The sequence below is a fragment of the Drosophila tropicalis genome, unplaced genomic scaffold, assembly GCF_018151085.1.
Source record: "Drosophila tropicalis isolate 14030-0801.00 unplaced genomic scaffold, ASM1815108v1 contig_694, whole genome shotgun sequence".
In the NCBI taxonomy this organism is placed as follows: Eukaryota; Metazoa; Arthropoda; class Insecta; order Diptera; family Drosophilidae; genus Drosophila; species Drosophila tropicalis.
Window position 1 is genome coordinate 2847186 of NW_027173176.1, and position 19130 is coordinate 2866315.

The 19130-nt window shown below is 37.0% G+C and overlaps 1 protein-coding gene across 1 annotated transcript; it reads left to right on the top strand.

Annotated features, from left to right (window-relative positions):
• The first annotated feature begins 58 nt into the window (after positions 1 to 58).
• kug (kugelei) lies at positions 59 to 19125 on the top strand. Its single transcript, XM_068292487.1, is given in 21 exon segments — positions 59 to 222; positions 3045 to 3921; positions 3985 to 6666; positions 6740 to 6947; positions 7005 to 7066; positions 7131 to 7286; positions 7348 to 7720; positions 7781 to 8789; positions 8860 to 9045; positions 9112 to 9286; positions 9353 to 9615; positions 9681 to 10398; positions 10697 to 10880; positions 10945 to 11786; positions 11845 to 12096; positions 12098 to 12154; positions 12293 to 17600; positions 17868 to 18152; positions 18447 to 18626; positions 18695 to 18822; positions 18882 to 19125. Coding segments are annotated over 20 exon segments (14007 nt in total). The 5' UTR covers positions 59 to 222; positions 3045 to 3084; the 3' UTR covers positions 18984 to 19125.
• The last annotated feature ends 5 nt before the right edge of the window (positions 19126 to 19130 follow it).

Below are 19130 nucleotides of genomic sequence, written 5' to 3' on the forward strand. Positions count from 1 at the left end.
TCAACTGTCAACTTTGTTTTAGTACTCCAACTCCCCGGCTCAGTGGCTCCAATTATTGAGATGGTCACACCAAACGATCACGCACGCAGTAACTACCCACACTCCATCCAGACCATATGTATGTGTGTGTGTTGAAGTCTTTGTTAAAAGCGGCTCAGCTTGGTGTTTAGTTTTTATAAAATAAAAGTGCTAATGTGTAAATAAAACTTCTGTTTAAATAGTGTATGTATAATTGTGGCTAACAAATGAATCAGAATTTTGCAATGGTTAAAGAACTGAACTATCTATTAATCATTTGCAATTGAATTGTATATGTATGTATGTGTGGGCTGCACATATGTACATATACATAAGTGCACATGCAACGCAGTGGTTTTTTTTTATAAGTATGTGTTACTTTAATACACATATGTACGTATTTATGTATGTACATATGTATACATAAATACGTTCCCTAGTCAGTTAAATTAATGTGTATTTATAAATTATGGGACATACATACATAAGCCGTGATCGATTGTGTTCTAGTCTGAAGCCATATTTGTTTTTCGGGAACAACTCTACAATGGATGGTAAATAGTTTCGTGCGGAACAAATTTACAAATAGACAGACATTCAGCCTTGTTAATACACTCTCCAAATGGGCATATTCACTTTGGCCAGAAGTCTACGCCCAGAGAAGGGATCATCATGCATACGGAAATGGAGCATATCGGATATATGAACATGTCATGAGATATCTAAATGGGCCATAGAATGGAAACAGAAAAATTGGTCAAGGGCCCAGTGCACATTTTTGAACAAAAACCTTCATCCAATACAAGATAGTTGTACAAGTAACGGGTATGAATGAACATGTATCATATTGGTTTATATAGTAGAACTGATTCGACCATAAAACCACTCAACTACTGATTTGATGGTTCATTCACAATGTAATTTCCTCTTCTGACTCAATGTTTACATTTTCTCAGCCTTCTGAAGAGCTCGATTTAAAGAAGGACCACCCATACACATATAAACAAGAACTGACTCGTCAAATCGCACAATTCAATATTACTGCTAAATTTGTATACGAAATGCAATACTTTAAGTATACAAAAATCGCTTAAACTTTAACTCCTTAAGATATTCGCTGAAAAGTTAAATGAAATTCTTTAATTTTGTTTAATTTGTGCAATTCAGATTTAAGCCATTAGTAATCGAACGTGATTAGGTATCATTTTGTGCAAGGGTTCAGTGCATTTGATTACACATGTACATTGTGCATAGGTTGGTTTGAGTCATCCATCCATTGCATTTCGAATTTACACAAAATCTGAAATGACACAATTTCATACGAAAAAATAACTCTTACCATGTGCACGCTTCTCTTTATCTATTATTATCAGAAATTAAATAAACATTAAAGAGATACAGACGCCAGGGTGTAGAGTTTGTGATCTGTTTGTGACAGGAGAATTTGATTTAATTGGAAAATGGAAAATGAAACCTGAATCCATAAGAAGACATTAGGACCCAAGGAGAGCCGGGGAGTATGTGGATTTCAATCATGGCATAAAAACCAAGAAGGGTTAGGAATTGACTCTATTTTGCCGTACGTCTGGGCTGTGTTTATGTCTGGAATATCATTGTGAAATATGATCAAATTACCAGAGATTAATATTTTCATAACAAAAATGCCTTTAACCATTAATCATCTGTCTAGGTACATTCGTAGAAGAAAGTCAATAGAAATGGGACTTTCGTCCTTTTTATATTTCTTACCTCTGTCCACTTCTTGTAAAAATTTTGAGGGCTTTAAGAAATTATGTACACATTAGTTGTTGAGAGATAAAGTTTAAAATGCCAGAAACTTTTGGGTTGAGTGTATTATCTTAAAATTGAGGCATTTTGATGCATTTTATTTGTATGTTTTTCATAACTAGGTCAGTTATTTGCCGTAATATACCCTTGCAAAATGGGTGTATTAATATTAATACATTAACACTTTCGACCTTATAAACTAAATATGTACATACATAGATATATTCTTCATCAGTTCATATAACCATGTCCACCCGTTCGTCTGTCGGCCTGAATAGGGGCATATTGAAAGCTATAGTGCTAGACATCTTGCATGTCTGTTTATTCCTACTTATTGTGTATATCAAAATCAGGTGTGTCGATCTACTATATTAAATAAAAACAGTGCCATTTATTAATTACTTTGTAATTTTCCAAAATTATTCTAATAAAGTTATTAAGATAAAAACTTTTATTAGTTTTCGAACAACTTCCATAAAATTGAATACTTGTGAAACGAATACAATATTTGTGTCAAGTTTCATAAAAATCAGACGATTATATCATGTAGCTCCCATAGGAACGAGAAGGCAAAGAAAACTATTTTAAGGAAACTTGTTCTCTTATCAGCAAGACAATAATTACAGGATACACGTTGAGCACTAAAAATATGGCTTAAAAGGCAGTCTATTTGGACCATATTATTTCTGCTTAAGCTAATTTAAGATTAACAAAGTTAGCCCGGCTCACTTGGGTGCTTTTGTCATAGTCAATGGATACTATATGGTCTTATTTCGGTTATTTACTATTAATACATGATTCATATATGTATGCAAATGTGTAAGAAAATAAAATACTCAATATTCAATCAGTGTAAAATATGTTCATGAATTCATGTTTCAATAGAGTAACGTATTGCCAATACACTTTGTGACTAGGTCAACCGCCCGACCAACCCTCGCATCTTTTTATTGTAAGTGAAAAGAATATGTAAACACATAAATATGTTTTGCCATGGCTGAATTCGTTTTTCGGCTATTTATTGGATAGGTTTGTTTCGACATCGACGCAGCTTTTGGGTGTGTGTTTTATTTATTATTTTGAATATTGTATTTTGAGCACTAAAAATGAAAGCATTTTAGGATAATTGTAATAAGTAATTGCAGTAATTTGATTCTGATTGTAAATACATATGAATGTTTACTCATATTTTCATTTGTTATTGTTTTTGCTTTGTTTGTTATTTTTTTTTCTTTTAGAACTGGATAATATGTGAAATAATAACCGTTAAAGTCTAACATGAAGATTAAACAATATGTTGCACATGTTAGAGGAAGTAAATTTATGTTGTGGAAATGGATATTACTAACGTGTTACCTTTGTTTAACAAAGCATGTACATTCCAAAAGTAATGATGAAAACAATAAACATGCAGTACACAATAAACAATTGGAAAACCATTTTCGATTCAGCCATCATGTATATAATGTTACAATCCCAGAGAATAGTCTTGGAAAGACATACGCTAAGGGGATATTGCATGAGAAGTTGGCTGGATTACAAATCGGGCCAAATTGCGATGTAAAATATAGAATAATTAGTGGAGATAAAGATAAAGTATTTAAAGCTGAAGAGAAACTGGTTGGAAACTATGCCTTTTTAGCCATACGAACGCGAACAAGCAATGTAGTGCTAAATAGAGAGAAAACTGAAGAATATACATTAAGGATAAGGGCACTTGTAAATTATTTGGATGATAAGAATACTACCAGCTTCGAAGCAGATACAACGGTTCATATTCAAGTGTTAGATCGTAATGATTTAAGTCCACTCTTCTATCCAACCGAATATGCTGTAACTGTCCCAGAAGATACACCCAAACATAAGAGCATACTGAAAGTCACTGCAGATGACGCAGATCTGGGCATAAATGGTGAAATCTACTATAGTTTTTTAATGGATAGCGAATACTTTGCTATTCATCCAACTACGGGAGATATAACCCTACTGCAACCCCTTGAATATGCCGAGCGTTCAAGTTTTGATCTTACAGTTTTGGCAAATGATCGTGGATCTTCGATTAATCAACAAAATCATCAAGCTAGTAAATCAAAGGTGCAAATACTGGTGAAACAGGTAAGAAGACTCTTAGACTCTAATATCAATTGGTGGAAATAATTGTGTATTTTTGTTTCAAAGGTTAACTTTTATGCACCTGAAATTTATGCCACAACCTTTTCAAGTGTCACACCCACATCGGATTCCTTAATTTACGGAATTGTTAAGGTGAACGACAAAGACATTGGAAAGAGTGGAAGGATTAAAAGTTTGGAAATACTTGATGGCAATCCCGATGGAACGTTCCTTTTACGACCATCAGAAACTAAAAATGAGTATTATATTGAGCTTAATAAATTCGCACAGCTGAGCCAACAGCATTTCATATACAATTTGACTCTGCGAGCCGAAGATCTGGGCACACCGTCCAGATTTACCTACAAAACGGTTTCGATACAAATGAAGCCAGAAATCAAACATGTTCCGATATTTACGCAAGAAATTTATGAGGTTTCCATACCGGAAACAGCACCCATTAATATGCCAGTTATTAGATTAAAAGTCAGTGATCCTGATCTGGGCAAATACGCTTTAGTATATTTGGAAATTGTCGGTGGCAATGAAGGCGGCGAGTTTCGTATAAATCCCGATTCGGGTATGCTATATACGAAAAAGCAATTGGATGCAGAAAGGAAATCACAATTCACATTGACAGTATCGGCCATTGATCAGGCAAACGTTGGATCGAGGAAACAGTCGTCGGCTAAGGTCAAAATCAACATACAAGACATGAATGATAATGATCCGATATTTGAGAATATGAACAGAAATATAAGTATTAACGAGAATAATTTATCTGGCTCATTTGTTGCTAAAGTGTCAGCCAAGGATAAGGATTCTGGCGAAAACGCATACATATCTTATAGTATTGCAAACCTAAACACAGTTCCATTCGAAATTGACCATTTTACAGGTATAATTAGGACGACATCGTTAATTGATTATGAAACAATGAGAAGGAATTATGCATTAATAATACGTGCATCCGATTGGGGTTTGCCCTATAGAAGACAGACTGAAATAGAATTGTCTATTGCCGTTAAGGATATTAACGACAATAGGCCCCAATTTGAGAGAATCAATTGTTATGGCAAGATATTGAAATCAGCGACAATCGGATCTGATATATTCACGGTATCGGCAATTGATTTTGATAATGGTGACATCATAGCATATCGATCAATTTCTGGCAATGAAGATGGTTGCTTTAACTTGGATCCAACAACTGGCACAATATCCATTGGCTGCGATTTAATGGATGTTGCGATTGATCATCGTGTCATAAAAATATCTTCCACAGACGGGACCCATTTTTCAGATGAACTTACTATTAATATTAATTTAATCGACAGTTTGCATAAAGATTCGAATATTTTGCAAGGATTCGGATCATTTGAATGCCGCGAAACGGGAGTTGCCCGAAGGCTTGCCGAATCGTTGGCATTAGCAGAGAAAAATAATATGAAAAGTGTATCATTATCCGTTCTAAGTGACCTGACACTAACGCCCAGTCGCTATGGTCAAAACATCCATAGACCGGAGTTTATCAATTTCCCACAGGAGTTATTTCTAAACGAAAGCACTCCATTGGGAGAGACTGTGGCGTGGATTGAGGCCAGAGATCGAGATTTGGGCTACAATGGAAAATTAGTGTTTGTCATCTCCGATGGAGACTACGACTCTGTGTTTCGTGTTGATCCTGATCTTGGAGAGCTTAAAATTATTGGATACTTGGATAGAGAACGACAAAACGAATATGTATTAAACATAACCGTCTATGATCTTGGGTATCCTATGAAATCTCAATCTAAAATGCTGCCAATAACAATCATTGATGTAAATGATAATGCACCTGTCCTACAGAAATCATTAGCCACATTTCGACTGACTGAAAGTGCACGTATCGGTACAGTTATCTATTGTTTATATGCGACAGATGCAGACTCGGGAGTCAATGGATATATAACATATGAACTATCCGTCGATTGTGATGATTTTCTTGTCAATAAGACAACCGGCTGCATTGTATTGAGTAAACCATTGGATCGAGAGAAACAAGATAGATATGCTTTGCACATTACCGCCAAGGATGGCGGTACTCCTACTCTGTCGTCGGAAGCCCTTGTATACATCTTGGTTGACGACGTCAATGACAATGCTCCAGTGTTTGGTGTGCAAGAGTATATATTCAAAGTTCGTGAGGATTTGCCTCGTGGCACAGTGATAGCCGTAATTGAGGCAATTGACCAAGATATTGGACCAAATGCAAATATTCTCTTCTCCCTCAAAGAAGATCCGCAAGATGAGGGCCTCTTTCAAGTTGATAAATACTCTGGTGCAATACGGACGCAAGGATACTTGAATTATGAAAACCGACAAGTGCATAACCTTGTCGTGAGTGCCATCGATGGCGGAAGTCCGTCATTAACATCCGATATGCCAATTGTAATTGAGATAATTGATGTTAATGAAAATCGATTTGCTCCAGAGTTTGATGACTTTGTGTTTCAAGGCAAAATCAAAGAAAATCGACCAAAGGGCACATTTGTGTTGAATGTTACTGCCCGTGATATGGACGAGATTGATATGAATGCCAAAATCACGTACTCCATCACTGGTGGCGATGGCCTGGGTATTTTTTCGGTGAACGATAAAGGTTCAATACATTCTCTATCACAACTGGATGCAGAAACGAAAAGCTTCTATTGGTTAACGTTATGCGCACAGGACAACGCTATAGTTCCGCTTAGTAACTGTGTAGAGGTAAGTAATTTAACTTGATCAGCTAGTTCGAATTTAATATTTTGTTATTTTGCTTTGCTTTTGCTGTTTTTAGGTATACATAGAAGTTCAAAACGAAAACGACAATATCCCCCTGACAAGTAAACCAGTCTACTATGTCAATGTAACAGAAGGTAGCCCCGAGAATATTGAAATAATTAAACTCACTGCAATAGATCCCGATAGAGATGACACACAATCCATTACCTATAACATCATATCCGGAAATCTGGTTGGATATTTCGAGATAAATTCTGTAACAGGTAAACTATGTCTAAGAGATTAGTTTCAACTCTTTCTTAATATCCTTTTGATTTTAGGGGTTATTAAAACGACAGCACGAAAACTAGACAGAGAAAATCAAGCTGAACACATTTTGGAAGTAAGTTTTTTAAGGGGAAAATCATTTGCAGCACTAAGAGCCAATTTATTGTTCTCATTTTTAGGTTACTATCTCCGACAATGGCTCGCCAGTTCTAGCTTCTACAACTCGAATTGTAGTTAACGTTTTGGATATTAACGATAACAGCCCGGAGTTTGATCAACGAGCTTATAAAATACAGGTTCCTTCTACAGCCACTGCCAATGAATCCATATTTCAGGTAAGTCAGATTAATTAAGAGTCATATGAATAGTTAAATCGAATTTTAATTAAACATTTAGGTGCATGCAATTGATATTGATGATGGAGAAAATGGACGTATCACATATTCCATAAAATCCGGTAAAGGGAAAAATAAATTTCGTATTGACAATGCAAGTGGGCATATATTCATTACCAAATCTTTGGAGCCTGATTTCGAATTTGAAATCAATATACGAGCAGAAGATAATGGTACACCGAAACGAAGTCAAACCACACGAGTTAACATTGTCGTGATTCCCATTAAATCCAATTCACCGAATCCACCGATATTAGTTAGAAAACCAACTGATAATGTGGTCGATTTAACGGAAAACGATAAGCCGGGTTTTTTGGTGATGCAAATTCTAGCAATTGATGATGATAACGACCAGTTGTGGTATAATATATCAGGTAAGCATTATCAACTTACAATCCAAGCCTGGTATCTATCTATCTGATTGAATTATGCAGGTGGAAACGAGGAAAACACTTTTTATATTGGCCGAGACAATGGAAATATACTTCTTTCGAAACCTTTAGATTATGAGAAGCAAACAAGCTATAATCTAACAATCAGTGTGACTGACGGCTCAAATATAATTTACACCAATCTGTTTATCCAAGTAATTGATACAAACGACAATACACCACAATTTACAAAAGATATATACCATGTGAATATATCGGAAAATATTGAAGAAGAGTCAATTATAATGCAACTTCACGCAACTGATAAAGATGAGGATAAGAAGTTATTTTATCATCTTCATGCCACACAAGATCCATCTTCGCTAGCATTGTTTCGAATCGATTCGATTAGTGGAAATGTTATAGTCACCCAGAGGCTAGATTTTGAGAAAACGGCCCAGCATATACTTGTGGTTTTTGTAAAAGATCAGGGTACACCGGGCAAAAGGAACTATGCAAAGATTATCGTTAATGTTCATGATCACAATGATCATTATCCGGAATTTACTGCAAAAATCATACAAAGTAAAGTGCCTGAAAGTGCTGCAATTGGATCTAAACTCACTGAAGTTTTGGCCATTGACAGAGACAGTGGTCAAAACGCTGAGCTGCGTTACTTTATTATTACTGGTAATGTGGGCAGTGTGTTTGCCATAGACTCGACTTTTGGCATTATAACATTAGCTGGCAAGCTTAATATTAACAATGTGCAAGAATATATGCTACAAATAAAGGCAGCAGATCAAGGCAATCCATCATTATCATCCCAAATTCCAGTGCATATCATTGTAACCATGTCTGAAAACGATCCACCAAAATTTTTTCCCAATGCCATTGTACTGGAAATTTTCGAGAATTTAAGTGTTGGAACATTTGTGACACAAGTAACAGCACGTTCATCGTCATCGGTATTTTTCAATATTATTGATGGTAATATCAACGATACTTTTCGAATTAACCCATCCACTGGTGTCATTGTTATTAATTCAAATATTGATTATGAGACCAACAAGTAAGTATTTAAACGATATGGAAAATGCTACTACATATGACTTAAATATGTATATTTATTACTCTTTAAGGTTCTTCAACTTAACTGTTCAAGGAACTAATATGGCTTCGGGCTCATCATCTCAAAATATAATAGTCCATGTCTTGGATGTTAATGACAACATTCCACGTTTCCTTCAAAGCGAATATGTCGGCACAGTGTCAGAGTCCGCCACGGTGGGATCACGTGTCCAACGAATGCATGATTCAAAAAATAGGTAAGTTTGTCGTAATGTATGTAATTGAATGCGTTTACAAAACCAATACATTTTCATCTGTTATAGTCATCTTACACTAAATGTATCTGATGCTGACGTTGGATTAAATGGAATGGTGCAATATATTATAAATGATGACTTGGCCAAGTCCTTATTCAAAATAGATCCAACAACGGGCACTATTGAAACTTTACAGCGATTGGATTATGAAAAGGATTCTAGATATTCGTTTTATGTTACGGTAATTCAAATGACTCCAAAAGCAAGAAATCGTTGACTGACCCTTATAACATTCTTTTACAAATAGGTAAGCGACATGGGGAAACCGAAACTGCATTCGATCACAAAAGCACATGTTATTATACATGTCAGCAACATCAACGATTGTCCTCCTATATTCGATGAAAGAGATCTCAATGTAACTTTATTCTTGCCAACCTTTGAGAACGTATTTGTTGCCCATATCAATGCATTCGATGCGGATAATGATAGTATACGGTACGACATTGTCGATGGAAATGCTAATGATGGATTTCAGATAAACCAGTTTACAGGCATTCTGACAACTAGGTAAATCCTTTTCGTGGGTTTCAATTTGAATAATAATTCTTATCATATAATAACTTCCTTTTTAGAAACTTCAATTCAATAAATGGGGACTTGACGCTGCACATTCGTGCCTCTGATGGAATCTTTTCAGCCATTCTACTTGTTAAAATAAACATTGCGTCTACGGCAGACACAAATTTCGTGTTCCAAAACGAAATTTATGAATTTTCCGCTGTTGAAAATAGCACAAAAGTGGCCCATTTGGGAATAGTAAATGTCATAGGGAACACTTTGAATGAGAACGTTGAATATCGCATCCTTAATCCAACGGATATGTTTGACATTGGCATAAGTTCGGGAGCCTTAAAAACAACAGGACTTATCTTTGATCGCGAAGTGCAAGATATGCATAAACTGTTTGTGGAGGCAAAGTCTCTATTTTACGATGGAGTTGAGTTCAATAATCGAAGAGCAGTCACAGCGATTCATGTTTCCATATTGGATGTTAACGATAATTGCCCAATCTTTGTCAACTTACCATATTATGCCACCGTTTCGATTGATGATCAAAAGGGTACAGTTATCATGCATGTTAAGGCCATCGATTTGGATACTGGGGAAAATGGAGAAGTACGATATGAGCTAAAAAAGGGAAATGGAGAGCTATTCAAATTGGATAGAAAGAGTGGAGAGCTTTCGATTAAGCAGCATGTCGAAGGGCATAACCAGAATTATCAACTTACGGTTGCCGCCTACGATGGAGCAATTAATCCATGTTCTTCAGAAGTCTCTCTCAATGTAAAAGTAAGTTTGTGCTCTCTAATCGGGGTAACGACATATCTCCGACGACATATCTCCGCCGTTAGAAAATCGACATATCTCCGCGCGAAATTATGTCGTTTTTCTAACCGCGGAGATATGTCGTTTTTCTAACGGCGGAGATATGACGTTTTGAAACGACATATCTCCGCGCAGATCAAATGCGACATGTCTCCGCCAGAAAAATGTACTGGGCGGAGATATGTCGTCGGAGATATGTCGCTATGCCCTCGAATCTTTATATAGAAGGCGCATTCATATGATTCATTCTATTCGCTTCCAGGTGATAGATCGATCGATGCCCATATTTGAAAAACAGTTCTACGATGTCAGTGTCAAAGAAGATGTGGAAATTTATTCAGTGTTGTCTATATCCATCGAAGCTCAGAGTCCGTTAAATAGAAAACTTATTTACACCATTTCGTCTGACGATAAGGATCAACATTTTGAAATTGACTACAATACAGGTAAATTAAAAATACAACTTTCTAACAATAAAAGAAGTAACTTGTGTGTTTTATTTTTGTTTAGGATCAATTTATGTGGTTAGCGAGCTGAATTATGAAGAGCAAACAAATCATGATATAACAATTCGAGCCACGGACAGCTTTTCTGGCATTTTTGTAGAAGTGTTCCTCTCTGTCACTGTTATTGATGTAAATGATTGTTATCCGGAAATCGAAAGCGATATTTACAACATTACGCTGCCAGAGAATACTCCATTTGCATCTCAGATATTAAAAATAAATGCCACAGATGCGGATACTGGTGCAAATGCGAAGCTTTCCTATTTTATTGAATCCATCAACAGTGAAAATGATTCGGAAATCTTTTACATAGACATTAACGAAGGCCATCTTTATCTGAAAAAACCACTGGATTATGAACTGAAGAAATTTCATCACATTGTCATACATGTAAAAGATCATGGCTCTCCACCGTTAAGTTCCAGATGCAACATTTTCATAACAGTGAAAGATCTCAATGACAATGCTCCCCGCTTTATTGAACCGTCATTCTTTACAAAGCTATCTGTAGCAGCCAAACGAGGACAATTCGTGGCACTACCCAAAGCGTATGACAGTGATATATGTGATGCCAATAATTTGGAATACAAGATTATTTATGGCAACGATCTGCAAACGTATAGCATCAATAAGTACAGCGGAGTAATAACCCTTCAAAATATGCTGAATTTCACCGACAAAACAAATACAGTTTTGAATATTTCCGTGTCGGATGGTGTACATACTACATATGCCAGATTGAAGATTGTCTTACTACCCGAGAATAGAAAGAGTCCACAGTTTGAAAACTTTGCCTATGAGGCCCAAATTTCGGAAAATTTGCTACATGGCCATAATATTATTACGGTATGTATTTTCATGTTTATTTGGTTTATTTTTTGTCTATAATTATTCATTTTTATAGGTGAAGGCAACGGATAGTGACATTGGTCAGTACTCCAGTCTCTATTATGAAATTGACTCCGAAGAAATGAAAAAGTTCTTTGATATCAATCGCAGTACGGGTTTAATAACATCGAAAGTAACCTTTGACCGCGAACAGAGAGCAGAGTATAATATACTATTGAAAGTAACTGATGGAGGCAGTAAATTTGGATTCGCGACTTTAAAAGTGCTGATAAATGACATTAATGATAATAGTCCGTTTTTCTTTTTAAAAAGAATACAAAATTGTCATTAGTGCCGATGCACAGCCCGATGATTCAGTTCTGTTGGTAAGTAAATGGCATAACAATAATATACATTCATTTAATGGATGATTCACCGACTGATTGAAGGCATAATCATTAAAATTTTCAATCTATCAAAAAATATGAAATCTAATAAAGCTATTAAATAAACCCTTCTTTCAGATAAAAGCCATGGATAACGATATTAAAAAGAATGGTGAAATTAAATATGAGATCGTTCACGGTTCAAAAGATGTTGCGCTTAAAGATGTTTTTGAAATAGAAGAGAACACCGGTGAAATCAAACTGAAAAAGAACTTGAAAAAATATGAAAATCAAATGTTTCAGTTTTTCGTACGCGCTTCCGATTGTGGTGAGCCCAGTTTTCATAGCGATGTACCAGTGTCGATTGAAATGATAAGTCCCGATGTAGTTATACCCACATTTGAGAAAACATCGATTATATTGAAGATTATTGAGTCCACATCGCCTGGAACAGTTCTCACAAAACTGCATATATTTGGAAACTATTCATTTAAATTCTCTATATCGGAAGACCAAGATAAATTCTATGTGTCTGACACTGGTGAATTGATTCTGGAGCAGACCTTGGACCGTGAGCAAAAGGAGACGCATTATTTAATTATCGTGGCGGAGACAACAACTGTGCCGATTCTGTATGCCTATGCCGATGTGGTTATCCATGTGCGAGATGAAAATGATAACTATCCGCAATTCGATAGTTCATTTTATAGTGCCAGCGTGGCAGAGAATACCGACAAAGTGGTCTCGATTGTTAAAATAACCGCCACAGATGCCGATAGTGGTCCCAATGGCGATGTTCGATACTATTTCGAAAATGATTCAGAAAGTGTTAGCAACATATTCGACATCGATATTTACACTGGTTGGATTACCCTGCTGGCTTCATTGGATAGAGAGCTGAGATCTGAGTATGATTTGAAAGTAATTGCCACAGACAACGGACATCCCAAGCATGATGCAAAAGTTCCAGTATCAATTAAAGTGGTCGATTGCAATGACAATGCCCAACAATTCAAGTTGCCCATTAATAAAATTACTGTGCCGGAAAATGCACTGCCTGGAACTGTCTTGGATAACTTTCTACTAATAGATCCTGACATTGAGAAACAGGAGATGAACTATTATATAATAGCTGGCGATAATCAGTCACAATTTCAAATCGGTAAAACCGGCGAGTTGTTTATCACAAAACAATTGGATCGAGAGAATATATCTTTCTACAACTTGAGCCTTTTGGCCACCGATGGTAAATTCATTGCCGAAGCAAATGTGGAGATACAATTGAAAGATATAAACGACAATTTGCCATACTGCCTGAAACCTCGATATCACATTAATGTAAATGAATCGATCCTTGTGGGCACAGTTTTGACCGATGTTAAAGCTATTGATTTTGACTCAAGTGACGATTTCAAGTTGCGTTATTTCATATCTGGCAAGGGCTCCGATGACTTCACTATTGATAAAGATAAGGGTAGCCTAAAAGTGATTAAAGAACTGGATCGAGAGATTTGTCCAAAGTATAAACTTGTTGCCCATGTACAGGATGGCAAAGAATTGGCACATGAATGCGTTTCGGAAATAATAATCACCGTAAACGATGTGAATGACAATGCACCAATATTCTCAATGGCTCAATATATAGTGAGTATACCAGAAGATGCCCAATTGCAGACATTAATCACAAAGGTGCACGCAACTGACAAGGATTTCGGGATTAACAGGAAAGTCCGATACTCATTAATGGGCCAAAATTATGATCATTTTGAAATTTCCAAATCGTCTGGTATCATTCGGTTGGAAAAGAATTTGGATCGTGAAACCATTCCAATGTTCAATTTAACAGTCAAAGCTGAGGATCATGGAGTGCCGAGATTATATTCCACTGCCAATTTGCTGATAAACATTTTAGATATTAATGATAATCCGCCCGAGTTCAGTTTACGGGAATATCTATGTCAAGTGCATGAAAATGCTACCATCGGGGTAGAGGTTTGTACTGTCTATGCCACCTCGAAGGATATTGGTGTGAATGCGGACATCCTCTACTATATTATGGGTGGCAATGAGCAACGCAAATTCTCTATTGACTCCAAGACAGGTGCATTAACGCTAAATGAATCGCTTGACTATGAGATGTCGAAATATTACTATCTGACCATACAGGCCATTGATCGTGGCACTCCGCCGCTGAGTAATATAGCACATGTGAATATATCCGTTTTAGATGTCAACGATAATAGTCCCAAATTTGTGCAGGATATTTACCGGGTTAATGTACTCGAGGATATAACTTTGGGCAAACAAATTGCAGCTGTGAAGGCCATTGATGAGGATGCCGGCTTAAACGCAAAGCTACACTATAACATTAATGGGGGCGATAATTTTGGACAGTTTTCCATTGACGAGATTAATGGAACAATATGCGTTGCCAGGCCACTGGATCGAGAAACGAAATCCAAATATAATCTAGAGATTCAAGCCTGTGACGGGGGCATTCCGCAACATTGTGGCACTGTACAAATCATTATTGTTGTCTTGGACACCAATGATAATAATCCCGTCTTCTCCAGTCCTAATTACACAATAGTTCTTCAAGAGAATCGTCCATTAGGCTATGTTCTCATCACTTTTGATGTATCGGATGCAGATGAACCACCCAACAGTACGCCCTACACATTCGATATTCGTTCTGGCAACGAAGGAGGTCTGTTTCGACTCGAACAAGATGGATCCTTGAGTACGGCTTCGCGTTTTAATCACAAATTGCAAGATGAATTCTCCATACAAATTCGTGTATTTGACAATGGAACTCCGCCCCTATATTCCGATACTTGGGTTCAAGTCAAAATCATTGAAGAGAGTCAATATCCACCAATTGTCACTCCATTGGAGATCACGGTTAATTCACTTGAAGACGACTTCTCCGGTGCTTTTATTGGAAAACTTCATGCCTCAGATCAGGATAAATACGACGAGCTTACCTACAGTCTGGTAGTCACTAAAGCCGAATACATCACATCAAAACTTTTCAATATTACGAAAACTACGGGAAAAATCTATGTCATATCCAATCTTGACATCGGTCAATATAAGTTGAATGTATCTGTCTCGGATGGAAAGTTCACGGTATATTCTACAGTGAAAGTGAATGTAGAGCTCGTAACAATAGATATGGTTAAAGAATCGGCTGTCATTCGATTCCATAAAGTGTCCGCCTCACAGTTTCTACTGAGTCACAGGAAAAGTTTCATGCGTTCTATACGGGATATTATGCGTTGTCGGCAAAAGGATGTCATTTTAATCACTTTGCAACCGGAATTGACAACAGCACATTTGAGCCCAGATCAACGAAGGACAACACGCTCCGTGGATAGCAATTTAAATGTGGTATTTGCAGTACGCAAACAGCAAATAATACCGGATTCCGATGCCTTCTTTACCAGCGATGAAATACGCCAAACCCTGTTGAATAAGGAAATCGAAATCGAGAACGGCTCGAATTTGGCAATCGATGAGATTCTGCCAACCTTTTGCCAGACTAAACAAAACACATGTGTCCATGGCAAATGCAAACAGATTATTCGCCTACTCAAGAATAACATTACAACTGTCTCAACGGATGTGATAAGTTTTGCAGCCCCATCCTATGTAATGGCCAACAAATGTATTTGCAAAGCCGGCTACGATGGCAAAAACTGCAATGAATCGATCAATGCTTGCTCATCAGAGCCCTGTTCAGCTGAAAAGAATTGTGTGCCATCCGAATCGGAGCTGGGCTATCAATGCGTTTGTCCGAAGGGATATTCGGGGGCATTTTGTGAAATCAAATCTTCGAAATGCATAAATGAGACTTGTGATGATAGTTCTCTGACCGCCGTTTCATTTGGCGGCAAAAGTTATGCACATTATAAGATAAATAAGATAAAGGCGAAAAACACATTGGAAAACGAATTCTCGTACTCGCTGCAAATTCGAACTGTACAGCAAAGTGGCACATTATTATATGCAAGCGGCAAGGTGGATTACAACATATTGGAAATCATCAATGGAGCTGTTCAATACAGATTTGATCTGGGCTCCGGCGAGGGCGTCATTAGCGTATCGAGCATTTACATTGCAGATGGCGAATGGCACACCATTATGCTGGAGCGGACTCTGAATAGCGCCAAGATCATTGTGGATAATAAACACGTCTCGCAGGGAAGTGCTCCAGGGGTGAATGGTATACTGAATATTCAATCGAATGATATCTTTGTTGGCGCCGAAGTACGTCCGCATCCGTCGATAATTGGCTATGAGGACATCCAACGTGGTTTCGTTGGTTGCATGGCGAACATCAAGATTGCCATGGAGTCGCTGCCATTGTACATCTCCGGCGGCAGCACTATTGCGGCCCTGAAAAGATTCACAAATGTTGAATTCAAATGCGATCCAGCGAATGTGCTGGTGCATCTGGGGATATGCGGGGCACAGCCTTGCATGAACAGCGGCATTTGCAAGGAGCTGGGAAAAGATAAATTCAAGTGCATTTGTCATTCACGTTTCTCGGGCAGTATGTGTGAAATTGATTTGGATCCATGTTCTTCGGCGCCATGCCTCTTCGGGGGACGTTGCGACTATCTGGAGCCAAATAATTATACATGCACTTGTCCGTTGCATTTATCTGGTAAGAGATGTGAGTACGGCAAGTTTTGCACACCGAATCCATGCAAGAATGGAGGAATCTGTGAGGAAGGCGATGGCGTGTCGCACTGTTTGTGCCGCGGTTACACAGGACCAAGCTGCGAGATCGATGTCAATGAATGTGAGAATCAGCCCTGTGGTAATGGAGCCACGTGTATTAATGAAGCTGGAAGCTTTCGATGCATTTGTCCTTCATATCTAACTGGTGCTAGTTGCGGTGACCCACTCTACTCGAATTCCATCTCAACAAAGCTGAAAAACTTTTCACTCGAACATATTAGCGGAATCATATCAGGACTAACTATTGTCGTGGTTATCATCAGTATTGTACTCTGCTGTGTGGTTTTGAAGAAAAACTCATCGTCGAACTCAAGAAATCGAATGGGAAAGGCAAAAAATCAACAATCCTATAAGGAAGCCAATTTGAACTCGCTATTAGACAAGGATAAGTCGTGCAAAGCGAATGCCAAAATAAGTAATTTGGAAGTGAATCAGCGTCCAATCAGCTATACACCGGCTACGAATGATAACTTATTTTTAAATACCACCACTTTTGTAAATAATCTGGATATCCTGCGTAGCTACGGATCGGCTGGTGATGAGCTGGAGAACATACCGTTTGAATATCAAAAAGTAAATCGAACTAATCAACATGTTAATATAAATGCTTGCAACTCAATCGATGGTGATAATGCCAGCTACAAACAGGAGTGGACTGAACAGATGCATTTAAAAACCTTTGAAAATAAATTAAATAATGGTAAGTTGAAAAATAGAATAGAGAAATTTCCTAGCTATCATGGAAATTCATTAGTTTTTTGTTGCAAATTGTTATTATTTCTAATTTTATTTCATTCCTTTTGAAAAGCTGTTTTAGATAGTTTAATGAATTTAATTGCCTATGTTGGGCTTATGTTTAGACAACATTAGTTTGTCTATTTCAATGTCTTTTACCTCACAGTCATAGGAAAACAATACTCCTTGTTCTCTCTAAAACAAACTTAATAATTGGTGTTACCCCTTTCAGATCTTAAAAAAGACTATGGGTCTCAAATGAGCCGCTTGTCGAATGGAAAACTGATTCAGGTTGCGATGCCCAATGTGTGCCATTCGTCTTCAAGTGCCAGTTTTGCTGATTATTCTGCACTGACTAATGGCCAGTACCATTGGGACTGTTCCGACTGGGTTCGGAAGAGCCATAATCCGTTGCCGGATATAACCGAAGTTCCAGGAGCCGAGGTACCTGATTCGTCAAGCTTCCACAGTAACGACAGTAACGAGTCAAAGTCTAAAAGAACTTTCTTCGTTCACAGTAAGTGTACAAAACAAATTATAAGCTCGATTGGGACTAGTCTGAAATGTTCTTTCACATTAAATATTACTAACAATAAACCAAGACAATTAAGAATTAATAACTAGAAGCATAAAGTAGATTAAAAATATAGCCTAGGTGTTTCTCTTGGCCTTTTTACATTAAACTTTATCTGTGTTTTGCTTATTTTCAAATAGAAATTAAAATTTTCTTCCTCCCTAGGCCAAATATTATATTTCAGTCTGTTGCAAAAATAACTTTTTTTCAATCAAATTCAATTAATTTGCTTAATAGGAGAAGTCGATCCAACTAGAGATATAGCTGCTCTAAATGAGGATATTGCATCCGAATATATGGACTCCGAAATCGAAAGCTGCATTCAACCATTTATGATGCCGAACTCAAGTAATCAATCTGTATCAAGACTGAGTTCTTTTAATAATAGCGAGAATGAAGACTACAAATCAAATACAGGTAAATGAATAACTTTCAAATGCCCATCTATGTATATGACAAACATTCAAACATTCATTTTTTAACAGGCAAAGTATATTTACGACATCCCGACTCATATTTACCTGCAATCCATTTTCCAAGTGAAACAGAGGGTGAAAGCTCAATGAACGAAGGTCCAATCATGAAAAAGATATTGGAAAGCGACGAAAGAGTGGTTAGTACGCAGAAGAATAATGCAGAACAAACAAATCAAATTTATTTATTTCTTTGTAGAAACATCAGAGGAAGTTTATCTTTTTCCACGTCCTATCGGCGAAGTTGGCTCCAATAGCAATATTTCTGTTCGACTCTGTGAAATTGAAGATTCAGAATTAGAAGAGTTTTTACCGCAACAATGATAAATGAATGACATTATGTAAATACAAGTTTTACAGAACGTATTTAATGTCTTAATATTAATTTTATAAGAACTGAAGACTAGAAATATATATTTACAATAAAAATGTTTTTACCATAATTTAT